This window comes from Cavia porcellus, unplaced genomic scaffold (assembly GCF_034190915.1).
Source record: "Cavia porcellus strain 051 isolate PalLab524CR breed Dunkin Hartley unplaced genomic scaffold, mCavPor4.1 scaffold_7, whole genome shotgun sequence".
Taxonomy (NCBI): domain Eukaryota; kingdom Metazoa; phylum Chordata; class Mammalia; order Rodentia; family Caviidae; genus Cavia; species Cavia porcellus.
Window position 1 is genome coordinate 74,437,502 of NW_026947490.1, and position 17,566 is coordinate 74,455,067.

A 17,566-nucleotide genomic window follows, 5' to 3' on the forward strand; every position below is an offset into this window, starting at 1 on the left:
CCCTTACTGAGACCTGACACCTGCCACCTGTGATAGAAAGAAGGGAAGGGAACTTGGCTCAGGGTTTCAGGAGATTTAGTCTATGGTCAGGTGCCACCAAGGCAGTACTGTTAGAGCAGAAGGGTAGGGAAGAGGAAGGCTTCTTAGTTCGTGGTGGTGCAAAAGCAGAGCCTGGGAACAGTGCCAGAGAGGAAGAGGAGGCAGAGAGACTATGTGGAGTCCCCAAGTCCCTGCATCCATGACCCACAAAGTCACACATAGGCGCGTGCTCTGCTAATCTGCTCAGTGTTTCCCAATCTAATGGAGTTGTCATGTCAGGATTAATGGTCACGCACAGTGTGAGCATTTGTGGAAAACACATGCAAACAGAGAAGAAAAATGTGTTTGCACCAGATAAAGACAACCGCTTTTGGCCTTCGTGTTCTGTTCCTTCCAAATTTTTATTTGAAAGCAGAAAACACGCAATACAGTGTGGACACTGAACAGGCAAGGATCCAGTGTGCATGTGGCCCCCGCTTTTGATTTTTATTTTTTGGTTCTGGGAATTGAACCAAGCCCTTTGCACTGAGCTACATCCTCAGCCTGCTTTTATCCTTTTACTTTTGAAACAGTGTCTCACTAAGTTGCTAAATTGTTTCAGTTACTTTCTCATCTCTGATGCACAATATCCAGCACCACATCTGTAAAGAAGAAAGGTTTATTTGGCGTACAGTTTGTTGAGTCTGTAGTCAGCAGGCTGCAAGGCATTGTAGTGTGGCAGCCAGGCATCACGGAGGAGAAACAGCTCCTGGCATGGGGGTAGCAGGCAGAGAGAGAGTAGGGAAGGGCAGGGGGAAAGATGTGCCTTCCAGGCCACACCCCCTTTGGCCCACTTCTTTTGACCAGCTCCCTCTTAACAACAAATCAGCTACAAATTCTTCAGTAGACTAATTCTTGGATGATTAGTAGGTTTCCATGACCCAGGCACCTCACAAGGCGGCGCAGGTGACAGACACAGGGATGAGCTTCCTTTTGCAATGCTTTGAGCTGAGCTGGTCAGGTGCTGCTTGCACCTTGACCTCAGCTCTGCCGGCCTCTCCCACAGATGGGTGCTTGTCCAACCCCTGCTTCCCTGGGGCCGCGTGTAACAGCTTCCCGGATGGATCCTGGTCCTGCGGCTCCTGCCCAGTGGGGTTCGTGGGCAATGGGACTCACTGTGAAGACCTGGACGAGGTGGGTTCCCCGTCTGTGGGCAGTGGAGCCTTGTGGGGATCAGAGGGCTGGGCTCACGTCTCTTGTCCCCGTAGTGTGCTGTGGTGGCAGACATCTGCTTCTCTACCAACAAAGCTTCCCGCTGCATCAACACCCAGCCTGGCTTCCACTGCCTGCCCTGCCCACCACGCTACAAGGGCACCCAGCCCTTTGCAGTAGGCCTGGAGGCTGCCAAGACAGAAAAGCAGGTGAGCTAGATGAGCCTTCCTTGAATGTTGGCACAGGCAAGGAAAAAAAGGTGAATTGAGCCCAGAGAAGTGGAGGTGGGACAGGGAAGAGGGAGGTTAGTAGCACTGTTGGTGAGATCTTGGGAGCCACCTACCTTTCCCCAAACTAGGCTGCCTGAACCCCATCCATCCCCCTCCCACGACGGCCTCGGAGGAATTCAGATCTGAGTTTTCATGCAGCAGTATGTGAGCATTGGTGTCATGATTTTCTCCTTTGTCGATAAGGTTTTAGTTAATTTTGTGTGGCTATAGCAATCTATAGGTAGCTTATAAAGAAGAGAGACTTATTTGTACCGTTCTGGAGCCTGGAAGTCCTAGCTGGGGTGGGGTGATCTGGTGAGGCCCCCTCCCCCGTATTGTGTCACTCAGGTGGGAGACAGAGGGCAGAGAGTGCACGAAAGGCCCAGACTGAGCTCGCAGTCACGGGACTTGCAGTCAGCACGATTGGGACCCTGGGACCCTTGGGCCCTGAATCACCTTAGTATACATTTCTGCACATGCTCTGCGAAGACATGTTCAAGCCATAGCAATGAACAGCACACCCTAACTCACAAGCTGCTCAGAAATGTTTCCCACAGCTCGGGGACTACAGTAGACTGCTCAGGACCACTTCCCAAAGGAATAGAGCTCTCAGTTGTTGGACTTGCACCTGAACATACTCTCCCCTTCCCCTCTGGGGTTACTCCTGTGCTTCATCTCAGCCCATCCTGTGTGTTCCAGCCCATGACCCATGTGTCTTTGGGCCCCCAGGTGTGCGAGCCTGAAAACCCTTGTAAGGACAAGACACACAACTGCCACCGGCATGCGGAGTGCATCTACCTGGGCCACTTCAGCGACCCCATGTACAAGTGCGAGTGCCAGATAGGCTATGCAGGCGATGGGCTTATCTGCGGGGAGGACTCGGACCTGGACGGCTGGCCCAACAGCAACCTGGTCTGTGCCACCAATGCTACCTACCACTGCATCAAGGTGAGGCCTGAGACCCAGAGGATTCAGATCTGCACCAACACAGCCCCTACTCAGCTTCCTCCCACAGTGGAGAGTCCTCTCAGTCAGGACGAGTTGGTCAGCTTTTGTCACTGTACTAAAATACCCAAGCTAACCAACTTAGCAAGCCAGAGATCAACTTTGCTTTGTAGTCAGAGGGTTCAGTCTGTGGTCCCTTGGCTCCATTAGGCCATTGGTGAGTGTGGTGGGTTGAAACTGATGGTCAACTCAAACACTAGCTGAACCGAATCAGCATGGTGCTGAGTGTAGGTGACCCCCCCTGAGGACTGCTGCCAGCATAGGAAGGACACCTGGAGAGGAAGAGTGCTGTTGTGTGGTGCTATGGGTTCTCCTGTGACCATGGGATCTCCTGGAGGAGCTTGCTTAGCTGCTTTCCTGATACGAACTTTTCTACACAACATGGAGGACCATGGGGCAGAGGAGATTGCTCATCTCATGGCAACCAGGAAGCAGAGACAGAGAGAAAGGAAGGGCTGGGTCCCAGTGTCCTCTCCAAGAGCACCCCTAGGAACCTCACTTCCTCCCTATAGACTCACCTCCTTAAGGCTGTACCTCTCTCTCCCTGTGGTGCCAGAGGCTGGGACCAAGCCTTGAATATCTGGGTCTTTAGGGGACACTCTGGGTCTACATCTTGGCAAGGGACTAGGACCAACGTGGGAAGAGTGCATTTGGTCTAAACAACAGGCAACTCTAGTTGTCTAGTTTCCTCCTGTGCCCCATGTGTGCTCCCTCATTTGGTGACAGCATGTTGGAGTCACAGATTTCCTCCAATCATGGCTCAGGACACAGTGGTTTTATCTCAGTTCACTGACACTGATGACAAGAATCCTAGGATAGGACCAGTGGCATGGGCCTGTTTCTCTGCTTCCTGCTGAGGACTGATGTCCCACTTCATGCTTGTGACACCATACTTGCTGTTTGGGTTGACCCTTATGTGGGAAGAAGGACATTTTCTGAATGTTTTAATATGATTGTGTCTTTTGTCATTATAGGACAACTGCCCGCAGCTCCCCAATTCTGGCCAGGAAGATTTTGACAAGGATGGAGTTGGAGATGCCTGTGACGAGGATGATGACAATGATGGAGTGAGGGATGAGAAGGTAAGGCAAGGTGGCTGTGACAGCTGCTCTGGGCTCAGGGGCAGAGGCCACAGGGAGACAGCTCTGCTCTTCCCTCCCCTCCCCTTCCTTCCTCTCGCAGTACTAGAGATCGAACCCAAGGCCTTCCCACCAAGCTACATCCCAGGCCTTTTTCTGTTTTCTATTTTCTTAGTAACACACAGTCTTGCTAAGCCCGTAAGTTTTCCAGAATGGGTTAGAACTCATCCACAGCCCCTCAAAGTGCTGGTGTTAGCAGATGTGAACCACCATGCCCACTTGAGATTAGCATTTTGCACCGAGCAGCCCTTGTAGTGCTATTATCTCAGTGTGTTTCTGTGTGTGAGTGATTCCCAAGCAGGAACAGACACAGCATGGCATTTGCAGTAGTATATCCACTGGAGCATGGGCCCCTACGGGGCTTTACAAGCCAGTGTGCTCAGTATGATTTACTTCTAATTGTGTAGAAAGGGCACATTTATTTATGTCCCTTCCTTAAATTGAGGCATCAGGGATTGGCATTCCCCTTAGCCTTGATGGGTACCTACTGACAATTTTGCATGTTGGCACCAATGTGAGCCCGGCAAAAGTGGATCATTGTGATTTTGTTCAGGGCATTCACACACCCAACTTCCATCCATCCATCCATCCATTCATCCATCCATCCATCCATCCATACAGTCACCCATTCTGACTTCACTGTGAAGCAGAAGGAATGTCATCTTCATCATGGGACACCTTGGAATCATAGGCAGAGAGCGGGTACATAAATAATTAGAAAATTGAGAATTCAGCAGATGTTGGTGAGGGCTGATGATCCTTGCTTTCTTTGCCTTTGCGCTGATATGTTGGTCTATTATGAGTGTTGAACTTGTAAATTCTAATCCTTTTTATGTGACTCCACAGACATCACATGCCCTTTCTTAAGTCGTCTCTTGTGGCTTTAGGACAATTGCCAGCTGCTGTTCAACCCCCGGCAGTCTGATTATGACAAGGATGAGGTTGGGGACCGCTGTGACAACTGCCCCTATGTGCACAACCCTGCTCAGATTGATACAGACAGCAACGGCGAGGGAGATGCCTGCTCCGTGGACATTGATGGCGATGGTCAGTGGCCCTCCAGGGCTGCATCTGAGGCCCCAACTCACTGTGGATGGAAGTCCAGGGGGCCTATTATTTGGGGGTTGGCACCTGAGGGGTTCTGAGCCCAACTTCATGGGTGTATTCTTGAGGGCTTCTATTCTGAGTTTTTTTGGGAAGGTTCTTCCTCTAACTGCCAACCGGGGATGAAACAGTTCCTTGAGTAGCTCGGTTTGCACTGAGGCCCCTGGCTGTGTCTCCTCTCCATATGCAGCCTAGAGATCTCTGGTTCCATACAGTTCATAGTATCTTTTGCAAGGCATCTTCTGTCCAGAACCCCAAGAACCCTGAACCCTTGCTAGGTCAAAGTGCCTCTGAGAAAGATCTCAGAGGACCTTTTGGGGACCTGGGACATTTCTAGCTCCATTCCTTTTCTGCATCGTCACTGACAAGCTTCTCCCTTTGGTGGAAGGTGTAGATGTGCCCTGTGACCTCTGCCACCACTGCAGTTGACACTACCCAAGACCTGCTGGCTTTTAGGATGGAGCCCTAAGGTCTAAAGGAGTTCAGGGACCAGGAAAGCCCTGCCTAGGCAGCAGCTGCTCTTCCCTCCCCTGTCTCCTCTTCCACAAATTGGACCACCTTCACAATCTGACATAGTTTCTTTAGCTATTATTACACAAAAGTTTGGCCCTATATTGTTTGCACCACAGGAAAAGCAATAACCCTTTCCTAAACCCAGCCTGTTGCTGCTTTCCCTGAATGCCACAGACGTCTTCAATGAAAGAGACAACTGTCCCTACGTCTACAATACTGACCAGAGAGACACGGATGGCGATGGTGTGGGTGACCACTGTGACAACTGCCCCCTGATGCACAATCCTGATCAGGTAACAGGGAGCTTGTGAGTGAACAGGGTGGGTGTGGGTCCTCAGCAACTACATAGAGATGCGCTCTGGGATTCCCATTGGTTTGGCCAAGACTTAATGTTTTATTTATCCTAATTCTCAGCACCATTCTGGCATCTCAGTGGCCTTAGGCCAGCCTGCTCTGGATAAGGAGGCTGCATCTCCATGTCACACTCAGTGTTTCCTTGATGTGAGCACAGGCGTTCGCCTCACCCCCAAGTGCTGTGGAAGAGACAGGGAGAGCAAACCTGCCACAGGGTTCCCAGGAGCACCCTGGAAGCTATGTACAGAGACTGCCCTGTATCCTGCTCACTCTTTCCTGTGAGGGGACCATACTGTCCCCTGAGTAAGGCACCTCCTGCTGGGAGGTAGCAAACTGGGAAGATCTGAGCTGGAGTCTGGCTTGGTGCTGGTGAGGGCAGTGGAGCAAGCTTTGCCCAGTGCTTCTTCTCTGAGAATTTTGGGGGTGCTGGGCCAGCTCGGCTGGGCACATCCTTAGAGAGGGGCTTACCCGACTTTCCCTTGGCTCTGTTTCTCAGACGGACCTGGACAATGACCTTGTGGGAGACCAGTGTGATAACAATGAAGACATAGATGATGATGGCCACCAGAACAACCAAGACAACTGCCCCTACATTTCCAACGCCAACCAAGCGGACCATGACAATGACGGCAAGGGTGATGCCTGTGACCCTGATGATGACAATGACGGGATTCCAGATGACAGGGACAACTGCCGGCTGGTATCCAACCCTGACCAGGAGGACTCAGATGGTGGGTGCCCTCCCTCAACTCTATCCATGTGAGCGCCCTGGGCACAGGGACTCCTACCTGCCCAGCCCCTCAGTCTGTGCATTATTCACCTGGCCATAGGTATCTTGTGATGTCTGTCTACACATATCGGGATAAAGAAAAATCCAGCATCTATGTAATTTTTAGAGCTTTAACAATCCCTTAGAAAATGCGGGTGAATTAGGCTAGAGAGGACACAGGAAGGATTTGGGGGCAGAGAACACAGACTAGGGGGAGTGTGAGCATAAGGAGAAGGACCGCATGAATAAGTGGGGTCAACATGCCTCCCTGCAGATCCATATCTTTGAGGAGCGCTCTGTGACCTCTGGGGCTGTGCATAGATAGCTGTCAGAGCAGATTTTCTGTCCAGGTCCCTTAGTGGATGAGGATCAGGAATCTTTGGGGCTGAGCCAACCAGACTCAGGAGCATGGGAAGGTCTCGCTGAGGTCCGATGGGAAAATGCCAAGCTGGGCTGAGCAGATCAGGGGAACAGAGCTTCTACAGAGGCTCGATGGGTAAGGGGGCTCCCAAAGGAAAGGGTCTCAGAGTTTTCGAAAAGTCTTTTTAGGTGGTCCTGTGCCTTCACACAATAAGGGATGTGATATTGAAGAGAAGGAAATCAGTGTGAAAAGTACTTGGGTATCAGGATGTCAAACTTGGAGTGAGATTTGGTATCTTTTCTTTCCTATGAAACAAGTAAACAGGCGGGGGCAGGTTGACCACACCAGTCCATGGTCCACCCTCTGCAAACTAGTGACATGTGGCCCATCCAGCCACAGCCCAGCTGAGGATCCAGCCAGAAGGGCTCCTACCAGAGGGAGTCCAAGTTCCTCCAGCTCAGTGTAAGAGTTTTAAATGCCAAGAGTTCAGTGGGACCCTGTGGAACAGGTCTCTTCCCTCAGGGCAAGGGGGCAGTGGTTCTTGAGGGTTTCAGCTTGTGGTCCTGGCTGAGTGCTGGTCATGAGCAGCCGCAGGATGGCACGGCAGACAGAGACTGCTCAGAGCACTTGTGATGGATGCTCAGAGACTAGAGCATCCGCTTGTATGTCACTGCCAGGACTCAGCTGCTGGCTTCAGACCAAGCGCTCTTGGGGCTCACACTATGGAGGCAAATGGTAAGCCACACACTTTGTCTCCTGGCTTTTGTTTGTTCTTTTAAAATAGGTGATGGGCGGGGTGATATTTGTAAAGAAGACTTTGATAATGACAATGTACCAGACATCGATGATGTGTGCCCTGAAAACAATGCCATCAGTGAGACTGACTTCAGGAACTTCCAGATGGTTCCCTTGGACCCCAAAGGGACCACCCAGATCGATCCCAATTGGGTCATCCGTCACCAAGGCAAGGAGCTGGTTCAGACAGCAAACTCAGATCCTGGCATCGCTGTAGGTAAGCCTGTGATATCCCAGGAGATGCCCCCCAGTGACCACCGAGGTGTGCGGGTCCTTGCAAATGCAATCAGTGGGAATTTGTAGCACTCCAGCCTTTCTTGTGTGGGAGACTGTCAGCCTACATGAACTCTGTAGTAGAATTCGGAGAAGCCTGTGTCTGCCTCTGAAGAGTCACCCTTGGCTGGCTGTTTCATTGCGTGGACTGTGGCTACTCCATGGTACATCAGACAATGTGACTGTCTATGTTGGGTTTAAATACACTGTTCTCTCCGTAAAGAATGTGGGTTGGATGAGAAAAGAAACCACTTTCCCATGGTCAGGTGCCAGTCTGGGCCCCCTAGAGTCCCGCTGATGTTGTGACCACACATCCCTTACATCCAGGTTTTGACGAGTTTGGGTCGGTGGACTTCAGTGGCACATTCTACGTGAACACAGACCGGGATGATGACTATGCAGGCTTCGTCTTTGGATACCAGTCCAGCAGCCGATTCTATGTGGTGATGTGGAAGCAGGTGACCCAGACCTACTGGGAGGACCAGCCCAGCCGGGCCTATGGCTACTCAGGGGTGTCGCTCAAGGTGGTCAACTCCACGACGGGCACTGGAGAGCACCTGCGGAACGCACTGTGGCACACGGGGAACACGGAGGGGCAGGTGAGGCTGGCAGCTGCCATGCCCCTGGGCACTGCTGTGTGCCCTCAGCTCAGCCCATAGAGGGCATCTGTCTGTTGCCAGGGGCTCTAACTCAGGCGGTGGTCATTTACATTATTGCTATGGAGCACCTGTTTTATTAAAGGCATGCCTTGTGATTCTATCAACACTATTGGAAAATATATCTTGCAGATTACACATATTTCTATATTGCTCTAATGACAAGGAGAGCTTTGCCCACAAAGTTCAAGCTTTGGCCACAGTCATGGGTCAAAGGAGCTTGTGGTCCTGATCCCAAACCCTGTGTCTGGCCAAAGGCTGCTCTCAGAGCTGAACCACAGCCAAGTGATGCATTCATGGTGATATTACACAGTGCTTGGCAAGTTCAGAGCAGAGTGGGAGCGATTAAGAGCCTTTGAGTGCTGTGTCCAGTGGAGGGCATGTCAGAGGGCCAGGCAGCTGGACGCAGGGTGACCTCGCAGAGTCACGGTCCGTTTCCACCCTGTGTGTGAGGCCATGGTGGACATTTGGGCTACAATGACTCCAGGTGATGCCTTTTCCCCAGGTGAGGACGTTGTGGCATGATCCCAAAAACATTGGCTGGAAGGATTACACTGCCTACCGGTGGCATCTGATTCACAGACCTAAGACGGGGTACATGAGGTAAGCACAGCTCAAAGCAGCTACCTTTGTGCTGGCGATGGCTCCCATGGAGAGTTTGGGGTTTAACAGAGCAATTTTGACTTTGGTGTCCTCTTCTGGATTCTTAATGCCTTTCTTTTTCTATGTTGCGTCTTTGCTATTCACAATGTTTAAAATTAAAAACTTCTGGGAAGGAGAGAGCACAGTTTGTCTCATTAAGGGAGCATGGAGGTGGCAGGCTTCTTCCTGAGGAGCGCTGTGGGGTTGTCATGGAAGCCACAGTGGAGTCACTGCGTTTTTGCCAAACCCACCTGCGCTCAGATCCTGGCTGTTTCTGATGTCTGGGTCACTGGGTTTGAAGTCACATAGGTGAATAAAACTCTCATGGATATCAGGCCAAAGAATTTTGTGGCCTTGGCCTAATAGCATTTGTAATAGATTTTGGTTAAAACAAAATCAGAACAATTTAAAGTCTCTTCTTTTCCCTCTCTCCCCTCCCCTGCCCTCTCTTTCCATCCTTCAAAAAGTTGGTAAGATTCTATTGTACCAGTTGGATGCTCTGCCTCTGTCTCTCTCTCTCCGTGTGTGTGTGTGTGTGTGTGTGTGTGTGTGTGTGTGTGTGTGTACTTCTTGGGGGATTGAACCCAAGGTTTTACATGTGACCACTTCACCTGGCTTCTTTAGAGATGCCAGGGGTGTGGGGTTCTTGCAGATAGAATGTGTGAGTGAGTTGTGTGTAATGTCCCTTGGATGGGTTCCATCTGTTGACTTATGAGATCCATTTGCTCTCCATCTTCCCTCTCTCCTTCTTCCCTCTGCTCCCCCTCCATCCTCTTATGGAGTGCTCCTGCTTCATGCTGAGCAGGCCGGGAGAGTGGACTCCTGTCCGCACAAAGCTTTGCTTGTGGGAAGGGCTTGTGCCCAGAAAGAGGAAGGGAGCCTGTCTCAGAGGCCGCTAAGAAATGCCTCTCACCATCCATCCTCTTCCTTGGCTCCTAAAGACAGACACTGCTGCAAGTGGCATCAGCAGTTGTCTGTACTCCTTAGTATGGAGTGGTAGGGATTAGAGGAAGGAAAGGAAGCCCTTAAAGAGCACCGTGCAAGGCTTGTGAGGGAGGTCAGGCCCAGCTAGGCCTCAGAAGCCTGAGCAGGGTGTGTGGTTCATACTCCTCTGTGTCTGGCCGGAAGTGTGGCTTGGTAAGAGTGCTTGCTTAATGTGTGTGAAGCCCTGGGTTCCATCCCTAGCACCAGGAATTCTAGATCCCTTTTGGTCCGCTTGGAATCCTGCATGACCTGTAAAGCCTGCAGCCCTGGTTAACGTGCTTCCCAGATTTGAGTTCTCTTCCTCCCCCATGCCCATGTTTTCAGAGTCTTGGTGTATGAAGGGAAGCAGGTCATGGCTGACTCGGGACCAATCTATGACCAAACCTACTCTGGCGGGAGACTGGGTCTGTTTGTCTTCTCTCAAGAAATGGTCTACTTCTCGGACCTCAAGTACGAGTGCAGAGGTGAGTGGTGGGGGGAGATTGCCCTCTGGGTTGCCCTCCTGTGAGCTGGACTGGGACCCCAGGTGTAAGCCCGTGTGTCTTCCTAGAGGTTGTGTTTGGACATCTCAGAGTTCATTTGGTTTGTTTCTTTATTGTTTCAAATTGAAATAATGATTTTGGGAGAACACTTTCTTTTTCACTTTTTTGAAAGCTTTATTTCTATGAGACATTTTAATACTAGTCTGAAAAGATTACAGAAGTCTCTCATTTCTAAATCACACTGCGACTTGAGCCTCGAATTGCATGAACTCGGGAGTGGTGAATTTTATGCTGCCTTTGGATATTAAACTGTGGCTTTAAGTAATTTCCAAATACTGATGTTGTGACAGACTGAAGGGAAAATAAGAAAAGAAAATAAATTGGATTGGTCTATCAGGATTCTCTAGAGTTTAGAAATCTTAGCTTAAATTGAGTTTGAAATTGAGGACAGATAGGAGGAAAGGAGCTAAGAAGCAGATGAATCGGAAGCAATAACTAAGTTGCTTACGGTGGTTCTCATCAGAACTCAAAGGCTCTCATTTCTATGTGCTGTGTTTGTGTACTTCAGGCTTTACTCTCCCTGGGAGTTTTATTTCCCCATTTTTGTTATTAGCACGTGTTTGCAGCATGTGAAGTTTACATTTATCTTGGGGAGTGGGTACCAGTACATAAAATAGTTTGTTTCTTCTTCTTCTTCTCCTTCTTACCTACAGTATCTTCCTCCCTCGGCCTCTAAATCCTCTTCCTCCATTTTCCTCCTCCTTGCTATTATTAATCTTACTTCATTTTTGTAATATATAATGTTTACAGAACCATTAGCTTCCTATACACAGCATAGCTTAATTCTGGTTCCTTCCCTTCCCCACACCCTCTGTCTCCTAAACCTCTTTGCATTTGTAAGAGATCTGTTTTTTTGTTTTCTTTCATTCACTGTTTATTCTTTCTAGCCAAGCAGTATTCCATTATATGCAAGTTCCACGTTTGCTTTATCTTTTCATCTGTTGTTAGACAGGCTGCTTTCAGGACTCAGGTTTTATGAATTGTGCTGCATGAATGTTAGTATGCACATATTGCTGTAGAATGATATGCTAAGCTTTTTGGGGAAGATTCCTTAGAAGAAGAACAGCTCAGTCATATGGAGCTTCTAATTTTAGCTTCTTGAGGAGCCTCCACACCTGATTCCCATAGTGGTTGTTCTAGCGTACATTCTCACCAGCAGCATAGTAGTGTTTTATTTTTACCATAGCCTCTCCAGGATTTCTTATTCTCTGACTTTATGGTAGCCATCATTTCTGGGATGTGATGGGATCCTTGTGTTGACCAGAGGTGTTGAACATCTTCTTGTATGTTTACTGGCCATGTGCACTTCTTTTCTGAGAAGTGTCTGTCCATTTGACTTCTCCATCTCTTGATTGGGTATTTTTATTTCTTGATTGCTGATTTATTTTAGATGGTCTAATTTTTAAAGTTCTTTTTATATTCTAGATATTAGCTCTCTGTCTGAGAAATAGCTGGCAAAATTTTTTCCCATTTTGTAAGTTGTCTACCAATTGATTCCTTTTCTGTGAAGTTTTAAAATTTGGTGTAAAACCATTTGTTGACTCTTGCTGTCACTTCTTGAGTAGTTTGGATTTGCTTAAAAATCATTTTCTATGCCTATAGCTTCAAGTATTTTGCCCGTTTTACCTTCCAGTAGGTTTATTGTTTCTGTTTTAATGTTTAGATCTTTGATCTATTTTGATTTCAGTTTATTGCATTATGCAAGATAGGGGTCAAACTTTTGGAATCAGGTGCCAATTTTCCAGTCCATTTGTTGCATAGGACGTCTTTCCTCCAGTGTATGCTTTTGGCTCCTTTTCAAAGATTAGATAGATGGATGTGTCTGGGAAGGTTTCTGTGTTCTCGGTTCCGTTCCATTCCACTGACCCACACATCTGTGACAGTGGTGTGCCGAATGAACGCTTTCTGATTATCTACAGAGTACTTCTTACTCTACTAAATTCTATAGATTACTGTATATTTATCCCTTCTTAGAGGGATAGGGATAGAAGAGTTTCATTTTAGTTATATTTCTAGGTGTGTATTTGAATTAAACTATTATAATCCAGTTGTACTCTCACCTTCTCTAATGCCATGTTTTCTACAGGTGAGTTTCAGATCTGATTTTCAAAAATCACACATTGCAAATCATAAAGCTTCATTCTACCTTTTGTGAGAATGCATTTCAATACAATCATATTTCCATCTACCCACAATCCAAAGCATTCATCCATCTTCCATCTTCCTGCCTTTCCATCATTTCATTTGTCCTTCCATCCATCCTTCCGTCTATCCAACCATCAGCCCTTCTGTATTTCCACTCACTAGTCCACTCATTCATTCACCATCCCATCTATTCTTCTATCTTTCCTTCCATCATCCCTCCCTCCCTCTTTCCCTCCTTCTCTTTCTCCCTTCTTTTTCCCCCTTCCTCCCTCCCATCTGTCTTCCCACCTTTCTATTATTCTATTCTTTCATTTATCACCCATCAGTCCATCTGTATATTTCCACTCATCATTCTGTCCATCCATCCTTCCTTCCATTTGTTCATCTGCCCTTCCATCTATCCATCTTTCCACCCATTTTTCCTTGAGTTCATCATTCCATTCATTTCCCATCCATCGTTCCCTGAATCATTCCATTCTTCCATTTCCATTTCCATTCATTCATCCACCCATCCATCCGTGCAACCATCCATTCATCCATCCACCCATCCATCCGTGCAGCCATCCATTCATCCATCTACCCATCCATCCGTGCAACCATCCATTCATCCATCCACCCATCCATCCGTGCAACCATCCATTCATCCATCCACCCATCCATCCGTGCAATCATCCATTCATCCATCCACCCATCTATCCTTTCAACTAACTTTTCATCCACTCATCTATCCTTCTATCATCTCATCCTCTCTCCCTCCCTTCCTCTCTCCCTCTCTCCTCCCTCCCTTCCTTCCTTCTTTCCTTCCTTTCTTCCATTCTGCCTTCCTTCCTTCTACCCTTCCATACTTTCATCAGCCAGTGAGCTTGCCAATTGTTGTCAGTTTTAGTTAAACGATACTCAGGTTATAGGTGAAACAGTACAACAAGCCCCATGGTTCAGCCCCCCTAATTCTGTTTACTGCTTTTCTTTTAGATGTCTAGATAAGCCGTGCTGGATTTCCAGAAATGTGCTACAAAGGCTGTTACTTAGACATCTCAGTGCACCCCGGTACTTGTAGATTTTCTCTCTTTTGTGGCACTCAGTGCTCCTTGACCTTGATTTTGAGTGGTTCTTCAGCTCCTTCATCAGTCCCAAGTCCAAGTGCCTTCAGATGACAACCATGATTGGAACCCAGAGATGCACATCTAACCTTCTACTGGAAAAGTTTGATGACAGAGGAGATTTTGTGTGGAGTGAAAATTGGGCATGACATTGCATTCCTTTTGCTTGTTTGTTTAAAAAGAATGATGTTTACATGTGAAATGTAATTACTTATTGTATTTATATGTATATGAAGTTGAAGGGAATATTGTGCATAAGCCATTATTATAAATTAAGCATGGAAACTATTGCTCAGCTATTTTCAGTGCTTAATGTTTTCACTATTCTTGGATTAGTGCTGTTTCACATAACACACACGTCCTTCAGGTCAACCATAAGGAAGGGTCAAGCAGAGCTTGAAGCAATGCCACAGCAAGGACAGGATTAGGAAATAACTGTCACGTGATTCTGTGGCCCAATACGGGATGCTGGGAAATACAGATCGACTCAATGGAGCAGAGAAAGTAGTTAGAGAATTAAGCCAATTTCTTCCCCTTTCTCCTCCTGTCCCACAATAGGAGCCTCATGTTTGACAGAGATGGAGCTCTATCAAAGAGAAGGTCCCTGCACAGAGGAGCTCTCGTGACCCCACTGCAGGCTTGGCACAGCCATGGAGGGAAAGGCAAGCAGAGTGACAAGGGTCATGTCAGCCAGCTGCTCCTGCTGAGTGGGCTGTGAGCTTTCTCTCCCGGCCAGTGGTCCTCTGGCTCTGCAGCCTGACCACAGGGATGTTTGCTTGGGGCTTCTTTCTTGATCTCAGTTCCTGCAGAGCAGCTGACCTGATAAACAAGACAGCTGTGCATGCTGGCATCTTGTTCCTGTTCTAGGCTTTGGAAGCTATGGAAAAGTTTGCTTTTACTTAATGTAGGAACACATTTCTCTGAGGTTCGAGTTATGTGTTTTGTTAATATTTATTAAAAAGACCAGAGAATGCAGCTCCACTCACCAATAACTTATTTTAAACATGCTAAGTAACACATATGTAGTGTAATTTCTAGAAATAAACATGTAACAAGGATATAATAATATGAAGATACAGTTACCACAAAGCATCTGCCTGTTGAAACGCAAGGCTTTATAATACTATGTTGTCACGATAAAGCCTGCTGTAAGATGTAATAGGCCAAATAAATAATATTGACGACTTCATAATGAAACCTTAATATATTCTGTTGCTAGTGATTTTAGTACAGTTTTTTCCCACTATTATCTATCTGATGTACATAGTTTTTAAAATTTGAATGCTGAAGAATAATCTTGTCAGCACACCCAATAACCAATCACAGGAACAGACACAAGTCTGATTCAAGTCTGATTTTGAGCTTCTCTGTCTGCAGTTTTTATTTTGTCCTACTGCACGTGAGGGGTTAGTGGAAGCTTGTCTTGTCTGTCTGACATGGGACCAATCTCTCTTCTCTCTCATAATTGTGCTACATTTCTAGGTCAAATAGAACCCATAACTTTTGTCTTAACTTCCAGAGTATTTCATTTTGATAAAATTATTTTTTGCTTCCTTTGAGGTTGGTACTCTTGGTTTGCTTCACTTCTCATTTTTGTGGAACTGTATTCCCATAGCCAGCAAAGGGTTGGGAGACTTCATTAAATGTGACAATTGTGAAGAGTGCGTAGGCCTCTGTCTTGGGGGCGTTTGGTCCAACAGTACCATGGGGGTGATGATGTGAATACTTAGAATGTACCATAGTTTTTTTTTTTGTAAATTATTTGTTTTTTTTTAAACAAGTTTCTCATTTAGCGTAATGAAGCTTTGTTTTGCCAAAGATTGTAAATATTTATTTATTTGTTCACATGGTCAAAATTTCACCACTGAGACCCTGAATTTAGCTAGAACCTCATTTTTATACTTTGAAGATTAATACAGGAAATAAATTATAAAAAGGTTTTCTATAAATGAATCGCTTTCCCTTTTTTAAAAGGAATTAGCAGGGTTTCTGCTGGGGGGAAGGGAGAAAATTCCAAACAGAAAGATGTTTTGCCTCCGGAAAGGTCTCAAGCACACCACTTAGTTACTGGTTGCTGTCCCACCAGAGACTGAGAACAGATCCAAGGTCCTGGGAGAGAGCAACGCTATCATCTTGGTCTCTACCGCCAAAGGCCTTGCTGTGCGCTGCACAGCCTCCTTTGGCAAGTCCCACTCGCTTGGCTTCTCACTTTCAGCCAGGGGAGAGGATCCTGCCGTGACCCTGGCAGACACCCCTGGTGCAATCTTTCACACAGGCAGAGAGAGCAGGGTCTCTCCTTAGCCTGCTGCATGAAGGCCTGGCAGACGGGGAGCAGGTCAGCTCTTCGCACACAACCAGACTGCCCAGGTGGGGGCGGAGGGCTGCTGGGGAGGGCAGCAGCAGCCCCAGCTGACCAGGGAACTCTGAGTATTGCGGTGAGTCAGTCAAACACAGGGGAAAAAAAGAGCACGAGGCAAAGAGAGACAAGGAGAATGGAGAGAAGGAGGTGGAAGAGGAGGAGGAAGGGAGGGAGGGAGGGAGGGAGGGAAACAAGTATCTCACTGCAGTCAGATGGGATGGGCAGGCTGGGCAGTGATGGATGGAGGAGGGCTTTCTGAGGTGACAGGGTGTCCATGTGGTGGAACAGGACTCTGGCCCCTGACCAGGAGGGCGGCAGAGAGTCCCACACTTTGCATAAATGAGGGAGTCTCTGAGAAGCTTAGAAATAAAACACCAAAGGACAGAGTTCTGGCTGGACTGAGAGCAGGGGCAGTTATTTCGGAAAGCTTAATTTGTCTTTTCTTGAAGAAAGAAAACCACTTACAACATGGTAATAGTACTCAGCGGCTGGACATTAACAGAAACCCGTGTCTCATACATGCAGAGTTTTTCCATCATTTGATGCTTTGTAGGCACACAGACGCATTCTGGCATATGGTTGTCTCTTGCTGATCGCCCTGGGCACATCAGCTGCATGTCCAAGACAAAATCCAGTATCTCAGTGACCTGCTTGGGCATGAGGAACCCTAGAAGCTACCAGTTATGGGAAAGAAAGGCTCCATGTGACTCTTCCTGCTGCCCACGCTCACCATGCAATCTATCACTCACGCACCTTAGATCGTGGTCTGGGACTGAGCCTACACAAGACAGTCAGGAGCCAGTGTACCAACACATCCCTGGCACAGACCCTAGCCATGGGGAAGAAATGGGCCAGCGTAATAATGGATGCCTTCCTTCTCCAGTAACCAGAGAATATCATTGACAGCTGGGGTAGAGCTTCCAGAACAGGGCCATAACCTTGATCCTTCCTCCTGGCTCCTGGTGTCTCCCGGCCATGTCCACATAGAGATCTTATTTGGTTTCTGCAGGTTTTGGGAGCTCAGACAGGCTTTGCTTGGATAGTCTGAGTTTCAGAGGAATGCTTTGGCTGTGAGGGTAGAGTGATCCTGTATTTACAGGGAGTTGGTGTTGGGGAACTGGGCCATTTCTATCAGTTCCAAGCCAGGGTCAGTGAGCCAGGGAGAGTAGGAAACGGTGACAGTTAGATGAGATGGGGATGCTTGAGGGAGACACCATTTATGGATCTTGGCAGGCCAGCATCCTGGGGAACCACTGAGGGTGTCTGTGGGGACAGACGCTATCTTCTAGGTCACCTGAAAGGTGCCGGCAGCCATGGCAACACGTC

General features: G+C 47.8%; 1 protein-coding gene across 3 annotated transcripts in view; it reads left to right on the top strand.

Moving 5' to 3' along the window:
- Thbs2 (thrombospondin 2) overlaps positions 1 to 15,834 on the top strand; it is a 31,443-nt gene extending 15,609 nt beyond the window's left edge. For all 3 annotated transcript variants that reach the window (XM_013148976.3, XM_003466461.5, XM_023563642.2), the window contains 12 exons: positions 1,085 to 1,212; positions 1,287 to 1,439; positions 2,229 to 2,447; positions 3,479 to 3,586; positions 4,531 to 4,690; positions 5,435 to 5,553; positions 6,111 to 6,345; positions 7,529 to 7,756; positions 8,140 to 8,411; positions 8,974 to 9,071; positions 10,419 to 10,558; positions 13,754 to 15,834. In XM_013148976.3, coding sequence (XP_013004430.1) covers positions 1,085 to 1,212; positions 1,287 to 1,439; positions 2,229 to 2,447; positions 3,479 to 3,586; positions 4,531 to 4,690; positions 5,435 to 5,553; positions 6,111 to 6,345; positions 7,529 to 7,756; positions 8,140 to 8,411; positions 8,974 to 9,071; positions 10,419 to 10,558; positions 13,754 to 13,761 — 1,868 coding nt within the window. In that variant the 3' untranslated portion in view covers positions 13,762 to 15,834. The remainder of the gene's footprint in view (positions 1 to 1,084; positions 1,213 to 1,286; positions 1,440 to 2,228; positions 2,448 to 3,478; positions 3,587 to 4,530; positions 4,691 to 5,434; positions 5,554 to 6,110; positions 6,346 to 7,528; positions 7,757 to 8,139; positions 8,412 to 8,973; positions 9,072 to 10,418; positions 10,559 to 13,753) is intronic.
- The last annotated feature ends 1,732 nt before the right edge of the window (positions 15,835 to 17,566 follow it).